This window comes from Delphinapterus leucas, chromosome 3, assembly GCF_059928025.1.
Source record: "Delphinapterus leucas isolate spDelLeu-1000000601 "Yukka" chromosome 3, BTC_Dleu_Yukka2, whole genome shotgun sequence".
Lineage (NCBI taxonomy): Eukaryota > Metazoa > Chordata > Mammalia > Artiodactyla > Monodontidae > Delphinapterus > Delphinapterus leucas.
This window is the reverse complement of record NC_143131.1, coordinates 110,677,548-110,695,106: the sequence shown is the minus strand read 5'-3', so window position 1 is coordinate 110,695,106 and position 17,559 is coordinate 110,677,548. Positions and strand designations below refer to the sequence as shown.

The 17,559-nt window shown below is 36.7% G+C and overlaps 1 protein-coding gene across 1 annotated transcript in view; it reads left to right on the top strand.

Moving 5' to 3' along the window:
- Positions 1-17,559, top strand: part of MEIKIN (meiotic kinetochore factor) — a 123,608-nt gene that overhangs the window by 38,420 nt on the left and 67,629 nt on the right. The window contains exon 8 of the mRNA XM_089909288.1: positions 5,444-5,514. Within this exon, the coding sequence (XP_089765414.1) occupies positions 5,444-5,514 (71 nt within the window). The remainder of the gene's footprint in view (positions 1-5,443; positions 5,515-17,559) is intronic.

Genomic DNA, 17,559 nt, shown 5'->3' with positions numbered 1-17,559 from the left:
TATTGTAAAGCTGGTTTGGTGGTGCTGAATTCTCTTAACTTTTGCTTATCTGTAAAGGTTTTAATTTCTCCGTCAAATCTGAATGAGATCCTTGCTGGGTAGAGTAATCTTGGTTGTATGTTTTTCCTTTTCATCACTTTAAATATGTCCTGCCACTCCCTTATAGCTTGCAGAGTTTCTGCTGAAAAATCGGCTATTAACCTTATGGGGATTCCCTTGTATGTTATTTGTTCCTTTTTCCTTGCTGCTTTTAATATTTTTACTTTCTACTTAATTTTTGATAGTTTGATTAATATGTGTCTTGGCGTGTTTCTCCTCGGATTTATCCTGTATGGGACTCTCTGCGCTTCCTGGAATTGATTAACTATTTCCATTCTCATGTTGGGAAGTTTTCAACTATAATCTCTTCAAATATTTTCTCAGATCCCTTTTTTTCTCTACTTTTTTGGGACCCCTATAATTCGAACGTTGGTGCATTTAATGTTGTCCCAGAGGTCTCTGAGACTGTCATCAATTCTTTTCATTCTTTTTTCTTTATTCTGCTCCCTGGCAGTTATTTCCACCATATTATCTTCCAGCTCACTTATCTGTTCTTCTGCCTCAGTTATTCTGTTATTGATTCCTTCTAGAGTATTTTTAATTTCACTAATTGTGTTCTTCATCACTATTTGTTTGCTCTTTAGTTCTTCTAGAGCCTTGTTAAGTGTTTCTTGTATTTTCTCCATTCTGTGTCTGAGATTTTGGATCATCTTTACTATCATTACTCTGAATTCTTTTTCAGGTAGGTTGCCTATTTCGCCTTCATTTATTTGGTCTTGTAGGTTTTTACCTTGCTTCTTTGTCTGTAACATATTTTTTTTGTTGCTTCATTTTTGTTTTTTTTTTTTTGATGTGTGGTGCTGTATTCCTGTCTTACTGGTTGTTTGGCCTGAGACATCCAGAACTGGAGTTTGCAGGCAGTTGGATAGAGCTGGGTCTTGGTGCTGAGATGAGGATCTCCAGGAGACCTCACTCTGATTGATATTCCCTGGGATCTGAAGTTTCTCTGTTAGTCCAGTGGTTTTGACTTGGAACTCCCACCACAGGAGCTTCAGCCTGACCTCCAGCTTGGGAACCAAGATCCCACAAGCTTTGTGGTGTGCTTAAAAAAAAAAATAAGAAGAAGAAAAAAAGGAGCAGTACAGTATCAAAGAATAAAAAAAAAATAAAATTAGAAAGATGAAAGATATATTAGGAAAAATAAAACTATAATTGAAACATCTGCAACAAGGTAAAATAAAACCACAACAGAAAAAAGAAAAAATAAGGGTGGGGTGGGGTGGGGGTACAAGCCAGAAGGAGAGATCACCAGTCGTTGGGGGTTCCTCCATCCCCTTAGGTGTCCGTGGTCCCCCATCGGTGCCTGCTAGGTGCCCTAGTTGTGAGGAGATGCGAATTTTGTTTCCTCCTAGTACACCATCTTGATCCTGACTCCCTCTATTCATTTTTGTCACAGTGCTGCAGTATATGTTAAGAAAACTGGTAGCCCAGGAAATTGAGTGCTTTTTAGTGTGGTTGTATTTAAGAAATGAAGATATGTGAGGTTAGGTCTTAACTATCCCCACAGCACCCATCATTAATTCATTTAATAAACATTTACTGAGTATGTATTCTGTACTAGGTATTACTATATATACCGATAGGGAGTGATGTATTTTCCCTGACCTTGTAAATTTCATCGTAGGAGAGGAAGATAATCAGTAAACAGATGCATTGGAGTTATGTGTGATGGTTGAAAAATAAAAGAATCAACAAAGTGCCTTGCATTTTTGGCCCTCTATTATTTAGTTTACTATTAGAATAAACATAGCAAGACCTTTACAACCTTATTGACATCTATTGTATTTCAGATTTCTATTTTCTTTATTTCCTGCAAGAAGTTTTATAGCATCTGTTTGGGGATAAATTGAAAGAATTGCTTGTTTTGCTCCTGATGGATATAAATGTTTGTATGAACTGAAAAAAAAGAGTTTTTTTGGTGTTGTCTTCACTTTAAGCGGTTGTCTTAATGAGCATTTAGAAAATGCCAGGTATTATGTTAGGACGTGTGGGTATAAAAATGCTTAAGATGGTTTCTGTTCTAAGGGAAATGAATCTAGTGATAAAAACTAAACTTGTAAAAGCACACATCCTTGGAAAGAGTAGCACCTACTACCTTGGAGGGTGAGCATTAGAAGGAAGATTTGCTTTATAGATCACAATTAAGGAACTTGTGAACAAGGGAAGAAAGATATGAAAGGGAAAGTTGGTAAGGGTATCAAAAACAATCATGATTTTACCTAGTTCTTGCCAGATTTTGGCTGTGGAAAATATTATTTATAAAGCCTGGTAGTAAGGCAGAATATTGATTCTGTAATTATGTATGCTTGTGTATTCTTACTTTTATGTGGTTGATTGACTTAAAATTTCAAATTAAATAAATTACATCTTACTCTAGAGTTATTTTTTACACATTCTTTAATTCAGCAAATCCAAGTTTGTTCCAGTTGTTTGTTAGGCTCTTTACTAAGTGTTAGGAAACCAAGAATTGGCTCTATTCCTGCCCTCAGGGGTTCATAGTCTAGTAATAGAAACAAACAAACAAGAAATTACTTCTCAGACATCTCCTGCTCAGTCTTCTTTGCAATCTTATCTACTGCTATTAGCTATTAAATGTGGGAGTTCTTAAAGGCTGATTCCTAGATTTTAATTTCTGTTCAGTCTACTCCCTGATATGTATAAGTGTTCTATAGAAGGCAGGACTTCCAAATTTTCCATTCTAGACTCTCCTCTGAGGTAAGACCCTTATATGTAGCTGCCTTCTGGACATCTCCACTTGGATGTTTCAGAGACACCTTATCTCATCATTCGTTAATTTCACTCATTCAACGAATATTTATTAAGCACCTACAGTGTAACACAAACTGTTTTAGTTGCTGGGGAACATGACAAATTTCTTGCCCTAACAGAGTTTATGTTATAGTGGAGAAAGAAAGAAAATAAACAGATAAAAACAGATAAATACATATATCACAACATCAAAAATAAGAGTAATGAGGGAAAATAAAGAAGGGTAAAAACAGAGTGTGTGACTAGGGATGCTGTTTTAGACAGGCTAATCAGGATAGGCCTCTCTGAGGAGGTGACATTCGCACAGAGCTTGAATGAAGTGAGAGAGTGGGCCATGTGAAAATCTGGTGGCAGAGCATGCCAGGCATAAGGGCATCACAAGTGAAAAGTCCATGAGATGGGAATGTGTTTATCATGTTGGAAAAAGAGAAAAGAGGCTAGTGTGACTGGAGCAAGATGAGGAAATAAAAATGAATGGTTGAAATTGTAGTCGGTGAGCAAGTGGTATAATGTAGTCTCATATGCCATTGCAAAGATTAGGGATTTTTTTCTAAATGTGTTGATAAGTGCATCTTAGAGCAGAGGAATGACATGATCAGGTACATATTTTAGAATTATCACTCTGGCTACTATGTGGATAATAGACTAAGGGGTAAGAGTGGAAGCAAGGAAACCTTGTGAAATAAACTATTGCAATGGTCAGATAATGGTGTTTGAGACTAAAGTGATAGCAGTGGTCTGATTTGGAATATATTTTAAAGGCAGATGGGCCAGGATTTCCTGATTAGGTTGGTTGTTGGGTAAGAGAGAAAAGTCGAGAATGACTCTTAAATTATTGGTTTGAGCAACTAGATGAATGGTGGTATCATTTCTTGAGATAGGAACATCGTAGGGCAGAGCAAGTTAGGAGAATAATTAAGAGTCTTTGGTTTATGCATATTAAATTTGGTCTGTCAGCTCATGTACATAATGTTACATGAAAGAATGGAAACACAAACAGGTATATACTCATTTATTTTATATATATATATAAAGTTCAAGAACAGGCAAGACTTATTCTGGCTAACAGAAGTCAGAATAGTGGTAATCTTTAAAAAGGGGGTGCTGACTGGGAAAAAACATATAGGAAATTTCTGGGGTGTTGGAAATATTTTATGTCTTGATCTGGGTGATAATTATATGGACGAATACATGTAAATATAAGATTTGTTCCCATTACTGTACATATGGAGTACCTTAAGAAAATATTAAAACATTAAGAGGATTTTTAACCTTCAGCTGGAGATGTTGTGAAAGCAGTTTGTGACACAGAGTCCGGAGTTCAGGGCAGAGACTGGGGCTGCAGATAAATATCTAGAGTCAGGTATAGATGTTTTGAAGCTGTTAGAGTAGGTGAGTCACTTAGGAAGAGAAAAGAAATAGAAAAGAGACATGTAAAAGAATGTAAATGGAACACTTCAACATTTAGAAACAGCTGTAACAAAATTTTCCAAGAGATCAAATAAAACAAGGGTTGATGACTGAGAATTGTTACAACCAAGACCTAACCTAGTCTTCCTCCTCCAGTGTCCTCCATCTCAACAAATGTAGCTTAATAAACCAAAACATGGGATCATCCTCAACACCTCCCTGTTTGTCATTTCTGTCTCTAAGTACTACTTTTATCTTTTACAGAACTCTCATACCTACAGCTTCTCTCTACATTGGGAGATGAAGATGAGAGGAATGATTAGCCTCAAAGTTTACCAAATTTAGCAAATAAAGATAACACAATGCTCAGTGAAATTAGAATTCAGAAGCAAATAATTTTTTAATATAATTATGTCATGAACATTGCCTAGGCTGTACTCTTACACAGAAAATACTTAAACTAAAAAGAATTTGTAATTCATCTAAACTTCACATTTAAGTGGGCATCCTACGTTTAATCTCTGCAATGAGGCTGGAAATATGTAAGCAATACAGAGATTATAAAAATAGGATTTTGTATGCCAATTTAAGGAGCTTAAGTTTTAACTTGAGGGCAGTGGAAAGCCTTTAAAGAGTGTTAAGCAGATGATATTAGATTTGTATTTTAGGTATACAGTGTGGATAGTGGACTGCAGAAGGAGGTGATTTGAAAGGCTATTGGGATCTATGTAGCAGGAAAGGTTTTGGGGTACAGGTAAAGTTTTTGGTAAGATGAAAGAGGCCTGAGTATGTTTTAAGTGCTGGTAGGAAAGTTGGAGTAGAAAGGGAGAGACTGAAAATACAGGATAGTAGAAATGGAAGGATAATTAATGAAGAATTCTAATCACATGCAACTTTCTCTACTAATTGAAAGGTAAATCTTTTATATACAGTTTATTTACTCCTGTGAAACCTGGAGCTCTTGAGATAAAGGTATTTTTAAGAATTCTTTCTCCTTTCTGTAGCAAGTCAGGTTGTTCAACATACATTAAGTTTTTCTTCTAAAACTATTACAAAATCATAGTCATTAAAATCCATTTTTTCCTCAAATTTGAGTTCTCTTTTCTGTACTTAGAGTTAATGACAGGTTAAATAATGAAAATACTAAAGTATATTTTTATTATAGATAATGCATCTTGTGGAGTTTTACTTGCTGAGAAAAATTACCCTTCAACCCCTCAAAAAACAAAGAAAAAAGCAAGTATTGAAGCAGAATAACCTTATAAACCATAAATTTCATTAATATGGGACATACTATTTTCTTTTAAACAACACTTTTATAGGAATTATTTTTCAGCTATTTAAGCCAATAATGGAAAACATTTTTGGAGCTTAGCAATTAGATTGCATTATTGTTGCATGAATATATACTCTATATAAAGTTAATGAAAGAGGATTAAAACTTAAAAATTTTCCAATTTCCTTAAATTGGATGTCTATTAATAATTAATTTAAAGTGAAAATAACACATTTGCTTTGTAGCCAGAACAGTGTTCTATGCTAAGGAACTGAAAATCAGTACATTAGGCCTGGAATCTAGAGGTCTTTGGGGAGGAATTCAGACTTGATTATGTATATAACAGGAGCTATTATCTGAGTGGCTACTCAGAGTAAAGTATTATTATACTTTTCATTATATGTTTTTTATAGCATTCCTATCAGGTAAGTTTTTCATTTGTTTTATTTTTTAGCAATTTTATAACTGAGAAAAATGGGGTTTAGATATTAACCAATATGCTTGAGGAGCTTGTGACAAGTCTTTCTCAATCTAAAACCTGTACTTTTTCCACTGTACCGTATGGTCACTATATACTTTGGGGAGCAAATTGAAAGAGGGCAAGAGTGTCAGCAGGAAGATTCATTAATAGAAAGTTGCAAAGGTTTTTGGTGGGAGATGGTGATGGCTTTAACTAGGATGTTTTGTAGGAGAGATGGAATAATATGCGTGGATTAAAGATAATTTTGCCTATAGAGTTTATGGATTGGACATAGAGGATGAAAGAGTGAGAGGTGTCAATAAAGGCTTCTAGGTTTGTGTCTTAAGCAGCTTTGATGGATAAAGGTGCTAGATAATGTGATAGGAAAGGCAGGAGATCTGAAGGCACATAAAGATGAAAATGTTGGAAGGGCCATTGGCTGTAAGTTTCCAGGTCAGGAAAACAGAACAGGAGTATACAATATTATAGATATTTTAAAATTCATGGTAATGGGTGAAATCACCTGGGAAGGAGTATCTAGAGAGTAAGGAAGAAAAGGGGGTCCAGGATCAATTCTTGAAAAACTCTACAGTCACATGGAAAAGGAAAAGTGGGCAGAGAGAACGGGGAAAATAAACAGCATATGGTATCATAGAAGGTAAAGGAGGAGAGCTTTTGCTCCTTAAAGGGAGAGTGGCCAACTATGGTGAGTGCTGCTTGGAGGTCCAGTGTTATAAAGAATTGTGAAAAATTGGAAGACTTCCAGTTTCTGGTCCAACATGAAAGGAACTTAGAAGTCACTACTCTGTCCTAACAACAAGTAGAAACCTGAACAAACTGAAAAATAAGCAACTCTTTATAGATCTTTCGAAGAAGTAAGTAAGGTCACATGGTCAACTGCTACACCAAAATATGGAAAGACAGACAGGTGGATACATAGAATAATGACTTACCCAAGCAGAAACACATGAACAGAAACCTCCCTGTGAACCAGTGCTGGGGTGGGAAACCCAAAAGTGTGATTGATGAATTGCTAAAGGCTCAGTGTGGACAACTCTGAAAGTTAAAAACTCAAGAGGGACCCAGTCATCAGAGGAACCTCCACACTTTTGTGAGTTTTACCTCCAGAAACTCTACCAGATCCTCACAGTGAAAATCAGAGAAGAATACCCTCATGCTTCTGGTAGTGGAAAGGGAAAAGGAACCATTTTGAAATACATCAGAATATTCTGTTCTTCTTAACAAAGCCTGCCCTCAACAGAAAGTGTTTTACAATAGCCTAACTTGCTGGGGTTTTATCAGAGCCTAACCTACCTGGGGAGGGGAAGTACCTGATTCCAGCCAGCTCTCCCCTTCCAAGTGGAGGAAGGAAATTATTCAATTCCAGCTCCCTCGAGCCTTCCACATGGGCGAATGGAAGTACCCGATTACTACAAGATGGTCCTTTCTAGCCATCCTGTCTCAACTCAAGGGGGAAAAAACTGAGAAGAACTGGTGATGTTTGCAGTTCAGGGGCACAGGCTCAATAAAAGACTGAGACCTAATCATAGAACTGTAGAATGCTTCCCCATCCCTACAATTTATCAGTGCATCACTAAAGACGTATTCACCACAGTTGCTATTACCCAGTACATCATGTCCACATTTTAGCAAAAAATTACAAGCCATACTAAAGGGCAAAAACTACTGTTTAAAAAAGCTGATTAAGCATCAGAGCCAGAGTCAGATGTGGCAGTAGTGTTAGAATGATCAGACCAGAAATGTAAAATAACTATGATTAATGTGCTAAGGCAGTTATAGGAAAAAGTAGACAACATGCAATATAAGCAGAGAGATGGAAATTCTAAGAAATAATCAAAGGAGTGCTAGAAATCAAAAACACTATAGCAGGAATGAAGAATGCCTTTGATGGACTCAGTAGTAGAATAGACACAGCTAAGGAAAGAATATCTGAGTCTGAGGACATGACAATAGAAACTTCCCAAACTGAAAAGCAAAGAGAAAAAAGGACTAAAAAAAAACAAAAAACTGTGGGACAACTACAAAAGGTGTGACATATACATAATTAGGATTCCAGATGGAAGGAAACAGAGAAAGGAACAGAAGCAACATTTGAAACAATAATGACTAAAAATTTTCCAAAATTAAAATGTCAGACATTAAACCACAGATCCAGGAAATTGAGAGAATACAAAGCAGGATAAATGCCCCCAAAACTACATATAGAAATATCAGATTTGAACATCAGAAAATCAAGCAAAGAAAATATCTTGAAAGAAGCCAGAAGGAAAAACACCTTACCTATAGAAGAGCAAAGATAAGATTTACAGACCTCTCCTCAGAAAACATTCAAGCAAGAAGAGAGTGAAGTGAAATATTTAAAGTATTGAGAGAAAACAACCACCAACTAGAATTCAGTACCCTGTGAAGTTATCCTTCAAAAGTGGAGGAGAAATACATACTTCCTCAGACAAACAAAAATTGAGGGAATTTGTTGCCAGTAGGCTTGCCTTGTAAGAACTATTTAAAGTTCTTCAGGAAGAAGGAAAATAACATGTCAGTATAGGTTTATCTATCTTAACAAATGTACCACTGTGGTGTAGTGTGTCAATAGTAGGGGAGGTTGTGCATGATTGGGGACAAAGGGGTATATGGGAACTCTGTACATTCAGCTGAGTTTTGCTGTGAACCTCAAACTGCTGTAAAATATGAAGTTTGTTAATTTTTTAAAAGTCAATTGCATTTAGGATCTAGAAGGAAATTGATGACTTTGGCAATAATAATTTTAGTGGACTAGTTAGGAAACTAGATTGGAATAGGTTAAAGAGTTATAGAAATTGAGAAAGTATAAAATATATAAATAAGCAAATTGGGACATAAACAATATAAAATGTGTGTGTGGAGGGGAAAGTAAATGTGTAAAACTTTTTAATGCAATTGAAGTTAATTTGTTTTCAGCTTAAAGTAGACTATTATAAGATGTATTATGAATGCCTTAGGTAATCAAAAAGCAAAAATCTGTGAGAGATACACAATGATAAAGAGAAAAGAATCAAAGCATACCACTAGGAAAAAACCCCATCAATTCACAAAGAAAGACAGCAATAGAGGAAGAAAGGAACAAAGGAACTATAAAATAATCAGAAAGCAATTAACAAAATGGTGATAGTCCTTACTATCAATAAGTCTGCACCTCTCAGTAATTATTCTAAATGTAAATGTTTTAAATTCTTCATTTAAAAGATATAGAGCAGCTAAATGAAAACAAAATGACTATATGCTGTCTACTAGAGACCCACTTAAGCTTTAAGGACACTAAGGCTGAAAGTGAAGGGATGGACAAAGTTATTCCATACAAAAAGAAACCCGAATAGAACAAGGGTAGCTATACTTATCTGAGACAAAATAGATTTTTAAGTCAAAAGCTGTAATAAGAGACAAAGAATGCCATTATATAGTGATAAAGGGGTCAGTTCATCAAGAGGATATAACAATTGTAAGTATATACTTACTGAATTTTGAAGCACTGAAGTATATTAAACAATTATTAACAGATCTAAAAGCAGAAATAGGCAGCAGTGCAATAAGAGTAAGGGACTTCAATACCTGGCTTTCAAAAATGGATAAATTATCCAGACTGAAAATCAGTGAGGAAATAATGGACTTGAACTACACTTCAGACTAAATGCACCTAACAGACATATACAGAACATTCCACCCAACAACGGTAGAATCCACATTCTTCTCAAGTGCACAGGAAACATGTTCCAGAATAGATCATACGTTCACAAAACAAGTCTTTAACAAACTTAATAAGATTGAAATTATATCAAGTATATTTTCTGACTGCAATGGTATAAAACTAAAAATCAACAATAAGAGCAAAGCTGGAAAACTCAAATATTTGGAAATTAAACAACATACTTATGAAAAACCGATGAGTCAAAGAATAAATCAAAAGAGCTATTAAAAATATCTTGAGGAGGGGCTTCCCTGGTGGTGCAGTGGTTGAGAGTCTGCCTGCTGGTGCAGGGGACATAGGTTTGAGCCCTGGTCTGGGAGGATCCCACATGCCGCGGAGCGGCTAGGCCCGTGAGCCACAACTACTGAGCCTGCACGTCTGGAACTTGTGCTCCACAACAAGAGAGGCTTTGATAGTGAGAGGCCCATGCACCGTGATGAAGAGTGGCCCCCGCTTGCCACAACTAGAGAAAGCCCTCGCATCGAAATGAAGACCCAACACAACAAAAATAAATTAATTAATTAAAAAAATATATCTTAAGGGCTTCCCTGGTGGCGCAGTCATTGAGAGTCCACCTGCCAATGCAGGGGACACGGGTTCGTGCCCCAGTCCAGGAAGATCCCACATGTTGCGGAGCGGCTAGGCCCATGAGCCATGGCCACTGAGCCTGCGCATCCGGAGCCTGTGCTCCGCAACGGGAGAGTCCACAACAGTGAGAGGCCCGCGTACCGCAAAAAAAAAAAAAAAAATCTTGAGACAAATGAAAATGGAAACACAACATACCAAAACTTATGGGATACATCAAAAGCAGCCTTACAAGAGAAGTTTATAGTGTTAAACACCTACATTAAGAAAAAATTAAGACCTCAAGTAACAGCCTAATCTTATACTTCAGGGAACTAGAAAAAGAAGAACAAACTAAGTCCAAAGTTAGCAGAAGGAAGAAAATTAAAATATTAGAGCAGAAAGAAATGATCTAGAAACTAGAGAGACAATAAAAATGATTAACTAAACTAACAGTTGGTTTCATTAAAAGATAAACAATTGAGAAACTTCTATCTAGACTAAGAAAAAAAGAGAGATGACTCAAATTAATTATAAATGAAAGAGGAGGCATTACAACTGATACCACAGAGATGCAGAGGGTCATAACAGACTTCTATGAATAATTATATATGAACAAATTTGATAACTTAGAAGATATGGATAAATTCCTAGAAATGTACAACTTACCAAGACTGAATCACAAAGTAATAGGGAATCTGAACAGACCAATAATGACCAAGGAGATTAAATCAGTAATTAAAAATTTCCCAGCAAATAAAAGGAACCAGTTAGCTTCACTGGTGCATTCTACCAAACGTTTAAAGAAGAATTAATATGAGTCTTTCTCAAACTCTTCCAAAAAGTTGAAGAGGAACACTTCCAAACTCATTTCTGAGGCCAGCATTACCATGGTTACTAAATTCAGATCAGGGCATTGAAAGAAAATTACAGGCCAATATCCCCACTGAACATAGATGTAAAAATCCTCACCAAAATGCCATCAAACCAAATTTAAGGACACGTTAAAAGGACCATATACCATTATCAAGTGAGATTTATCCCTGGGACTCAAGGATGGTTCAACATAGGGAAATAAATTCATGTGATACACCACATTAACAGAATGAAGGGTAAAAACCATATGATCATTTCAATAGATGTTGAAAAAGCATTTGACAAAATTCAACATCATTTCATGATGAAAACTCTCATTAAATTAGGTATAGAAGGAATGTACCTCATCATAATAAAGGCCATATATGACAAGCGCATAGCTAACATCATAGTCAGTGGTGAAAAGTTCAAAGCCCTTCCTCTAAGATCAAGAATAAGAAAAGGATGCCCACTCTTGCCACTTCTACTATACTATTCAACATAGTATTGGAAGTCCTAGCTAGAGTAATTAGGCAAGAAAAAGAAATAAAAGGCATCCAATTAAGAAAGGAAGAAGTGAAATTATCTCTGTTTACAGATGACTTGATCCTATATTGAAAACCATAAAGACTCCACCAAAAACCTTTAGAACTAATAAACAAATTCAATAAAATTGTAGGATACAAAATCAACATACAAAAATCGGTTTCATTTCTATACACTAACAAAAAACTATCTGAAAGAGAAAGTAGAAGGCAATCCTGTGAGATAATAGAAAAAATATATATACTGGTCTCTGCCCCCAGTTTCTGGCACAGAACTCCTAAACCCTTATAATTTCCTAAGTGTAAGAATGCTAGGAGCATCTCTTTGTTTTAATATGTGGTCTTTGACCTCATCCCTGACACAGGACTCCTACAACCTTGTAAATTCCTAAGTGATAAGAGTACTAGTGGATATTTTGTTTTAATGAAGCAACTCTGGATGGGCTTCTGGATGGCTCTGGCATAGGGACTGGTCACCAGAAAGATGAAGCCATGATTAGAAGCTTGGAATTTTCAGCCCACAGCCTCCCCTTCTCCAGAGAGGGGTGAGGGGCTGGAAATGAAGTTAATAATTGATCATGACTATGTGAGGAAAGCTCCATAAAAGTCCCAATAGTAGAGGGTACAGAGAGCTGCCAGGTTGAGCACAGAAGCTCCTGCACTTGGAACTCTCCCCGACCTCACCTTATGTGTTTTTTTATCTGGCTGTTCATATATATCCTTTAATAAATTGGTAAATGTAAGTAAGTGTTTCCCTCAGTTCTGTAAGCTGCCCTAGCAAATTAATCAAACCTGAGGTGGGGGTGATGGGAACCTCTGATTTGTATCCAAATCAGACAGAAGTTGTGGGTAACCTACTACTCACAATTGTCATCTGAAGTAGGATGGGAACAGTCTTGTGAGGCTGAGCCCTTAACCTGTGGGATTTGACACTATCCCCAGGAAGATAGTGTTAGTACTGAGTTGAACTGTAGGCTGCCTAGCTGGCATTGTAGAAAATTGCTTGTTCTGGAGAAACCCCCACACACATTTGGTGACCAGACGGTGCGGGTTTTGTGTGAGTAGTAAAGTAGACTCACAGGAGAAAGACTCATAAGAGGTAAAACAGGTTTTTCCTTTTAAAATCCCATTTACAGTAGCATCAAAAACAATAAAATACTTAGAGATAAATTTAACCAAGCAAGTAAAAGACCTGTACACTGAAAACTGTAAGACATTGATGAAAGTAATTGAAGAAGACAGAAATAAATGGAAAAATATCCCGTATTCTTGGATTGGAAGAATTAGTGTTGTGAAAATGTCCATACTATCCAAAGTGATCAACAGATTCAGTGCAATCCCTATCAAAATTCCAATGGCATTTTTCACAGAAATAGAAAAACTATTCTAAAATTTGTATCAAACCACAATAGAACCGAAATACCTAAAGCAATCTTGAGAAAGAAAAAAGCTGGAGACATCACATTTCTTGTTTTCAATTTATATTACAAAACTATAGAAATGAAAACAGTATGGTACTGGCATAAAAAGAGGCACATAGACCAGTAGAGAGCACACACATAAACCTACGCACGTATAGCCAATTGATTTTTTTTTTTTTTTTTTTTTGCGGTATGCGGGTCTATCACTGCTGTGGCTTCTCCCGTCGCGGAGCACAGGCTCTGGACGCGCAGGCTCAGCGGCCCTGGCCCATGAGCCCAGCCTCTCCGCGGCATGTGGGATCCTCCCGGACCGGGGCACAAACCCGTGTCCCCTGCATCGGCAGGTGGACTCTCAACCACTGCTCCACCAGGGAAGCCCTAGCCAATTGATTTTTGACAAGGGTGCCAAGAACATAAAATGGGGAAAGGATAGTCTCTTCAATAAATGGTAATAGGGAAACTGGATATCCACATGCAAAGGAATGAAACTGGAACCCCATCTTACATTAGTCACAGAAATTAACTCGAAATGGATTCAAGACTTACATATAAGACCTGAAACCCTAAAAACTCGAAGAAGAAAACGTAGGGAAAAAGCTTGACATGGGTCTTGGCAATGATTTCTTTGATAAGGCACCAGAACACACAACAAAAGCTAAAATAAACAAGTGGGACTACATCAAACTAAAGAACTTATGCATAGAAAAGGAACAGTCAGTAAATTTAAAAGGTAACCTACAGAACGAGTGAAAATATTTGCAAATCACGTATCTTCTAAGGGGTTAATATCCAAAATATATAAAGAACCTATATAACTCAAGAGCAAAAAGCAAATAATTCAATTTTTAAATGGACAAAGTACCTGAATAGACATTTTCCCAAAGAGCATATACAGGTGGTCGATAGGTACATGAAAATGTGCTCAATATCACTAATCATAAGGGAAATGCAAATCAAAACCACAATGAGATAGCACCTTGAACCTGTTAGGATGGCTATTATCAAAAAGCCAAAGCTAACAAATGTTGGCAACGATGTGGAGAAAAGGGAACATTTATACACTGTTGGCGGGAATGTAAATTGGTACAACCATTATGGACAACCATATAGCAGTTCCTCAAAAAATTAAAAGTAGAACTACCATGTAATCCAGCAATCTCACTCCCAGGTATGTATCCAAAGGAAGTGAAATAAGTACCTTGAGGAGTTATCTGCACTCCCATGTTCATTGCAGCATTATTCACAATAACGAGATATGGAAACAACCTAAATGTCCTTCACTGGATGAATGGATAAAGAAAATGTGATATAGATGTAGAAAATGGCATATTATTCAGCCATAAAAAGAAGGAAATCTTGCCATTTGCGACAATCTGTATGAACCCATAGGGCATTATGCTAAATGAAATAAACCAGAGAAAGATAAATACTGTATGGTATTGCTTATATGTGGGGGGGAAAAGCCAATTTCATTACAGAGGATAGAACAGTGGTTGCCAGGGTCTGGGGGATGAGGAAATGGTGAGATGTAGGTTAAACAGTACAAACTTTCAGTTATAAGAAAAATAAGTTCTGAGGGTCTGACATTAGCATGGTGATAATAGTTAATAATATGGTATTGTATATTTTAAAAGTTGCTGAAAATATATTTTAAGCTTTCTCACAATGCACACTCCACTAATATTAACTATGTGAGGTGATGGATATGTTAATTACCTTGATCTTGGTAATCATTCCACAATGTATATGTATATCAAATTATCACTTGTATGCTTTAAATATATATATTATTATATTTGTCAATTATTCCTCAGTAAAGGTGGGAAAAAAGAAAAAAATAAAGTAAGGAAGTAATGATTATCTATAGAGATTAACTCTGATGGGAAATAGGGGAAAAGAACAGTAACTAGAGGGAGAGGCAGGGTCAGAGGAAATTTATTCTGTTTTGTTTTAAAGATGGGATATGTGGGACCATTTTTGAGGGCTAATGGGAATAATAGAAGGAAAGAAGAGGGAATAGTTGAGTGTAACTCAGTAGGCAACTGGAGCTCCCTGTGACATAGAGATCTAGTTGAAGTTGACCTGAATTTCACTTTTTTAACCTAAAGCAATGAAAAATCTTCCACATACTTCTATGTTTTCTTTTCCATGCTTCTTTGCTTCCTCCTGGTTACATTTCCCTTTCCTGTTTCCATGCATGCTGTCTCAGTTTCATACTCCATCATCTCTCTCTCTCTCTCTCTCTCTCTCTCTCTCTCTCTCTCTCTCTCACACACACACACACACACACACACAAACACACACACGCACACCTTTCTATACAAATCAAGCATCTTATAATTTGTGTGTCACATGTTACATTAAATGCCACTTCTTATGCTCTTGCATGTTCTGCCCCTTCTCAAAAGCTGTGTTCCTAAGTTTCTCTTTCTGACTATAGCTTTACCATTTCTGGGATGCTGGTCTATGAGAACTTCCTTATATTATTTTGAAGAAGATATACAGATGGCCAATAAGTACATGAAAAGATGCTCAATATCCTTAGTCATTAGGGAAATGCAAATCAAAACCACAATGAGGTATGACTTCATATCCACTAGGATGACTATAATCAAAAAGACAGATAAGGGAATTCCATGGTGGTCCAGTGGTTAGGACTCGGCACTTTCACTGCTGTGGCCCGGGTTCATTCCCTGGTCAGGGAACTACAATTCTGCAAGCTGCACAGCACGGCCAAAAAAAGAAAAACAAGACAGACAATAATAAATGTTGGTGGTGATGTGGAGAAATGAGAACCTTCAAACATTGTGGTGTGAATGTAGAATAGTACAGCTGATTTGTAAAACAATTTGGCAGTTCTTCAAAATTTTAAACGTGGAGTTACCGTAGGACTCAGCAATTCTACTCTTAGGTTTATACCCAGGAGAAATAAAAGCATACATCCTTACAAAAACTTATACATGAATGTTCTTGACAGCATTTATTCACAACAGGCAAAAAGTGGAAACAACACCAGTGTCCATCTCCTGATGAATAGGTAAATAAAATGTGGTATATCCATACAGTAGAATATTATTTGGCAATAAAAACCAATGAAGCACTGATACATGCAACAACTTGGATGAACCTTGAAAAAACTATGCACTGTGAAATAAGCCAGTCACAAAAGGCCACATATTATATGACCTCATTTATAAGAAGTGTCCAAGATAGGCAAATATATAAAGACAGCCATAGATTAGTAGTTACTTAGGGCTGATGGGGATGGAATGGAGATTGACTGCTAATGGTTATGGGGTTTCTTTTAGTGGGGACAAAAATGTTCTAAAATAGGCTGTGGTGATGATTGTGCAACCCTGTGAATGTATTAAAAACCACTGAATTTTACTCTTTAAATGGGTGAATTTTATGGTGATTTATATCTCAATAAAGCTATTTTAAAAAATAAAAACAAAAAGCCTCCCTATACTATTATATGGAGGAGAGAAGTCCTTGAAAAGATGAGGAAGGATGAGATCCAGAATACCAGTGGAGGAACTGGCATTTAAAAGAGGAGGGAGATTTCTCTTGTGATATACTTGTAGATACAGTGGTAGCAGGGCGGGTATTGTGCTTGGAAGGACCCCATGCTTCATTTAATGCTCTGTTTTCACTATCTTGACATTTTAAATAGCTTTTAAACATTGGGGCCCCACAATTTTAATTTGCACTGGGCCCCCAAAATTATGAGTCTCGAGTGAGTAGTTGGATGCTGTTTGATGTCTTTTATTGTTGCAGGGAAGGATGAGCCAAAGATGTCAGCTGCAGATGGTAGAAGGAAGGAGGCTAGAGGCTTAAGGAAAATTGGGTGATTTTGAAATAGTCATGAGAAGCTAGAGAAGTGTAGAAGAGGTGCCAATCTGTGGCTACTCCTTTTGAGTTTGTGGTGCTGTTGGTATGCCACATTGTATAATTTTCTCCAACACTTAATTGCACTCGTGGTACAGTGGATATTGATGTTAGGGTTCATCAGGCTGGGGATTTGTCAGGCATCTGTGATAGGAGGAGAAAGCGTTAAGAAAGTAGTTATAATGATGGTTGGTGGTAGATAAGGAAGGAATAAGACAGGAGAAAGATCATGGATGAGATAACATTGTAGGATCAGTAAATTGGAGATTTCAATGACAGGGAAGTTTATTTCCTGAAGATAATTGTGCAGGGGTTGGACAAATATAGGAAGCTATTTGAATTGATTGATTCTGTAGTTTCTATTGATGGCAAGGGCTAAGTTTGATCATAGAGTGAATGAAATGCCATGAGGGGAAAAGGTTATTGGAAATGCAGAGATCAAGCAACTTAGAGACCAGTTGGTTGGCTGGGTTATTCCCTTGGATGATGAAATTGCTGAGAATGATGACAGGAGTGAGAGAAAAGGCTGT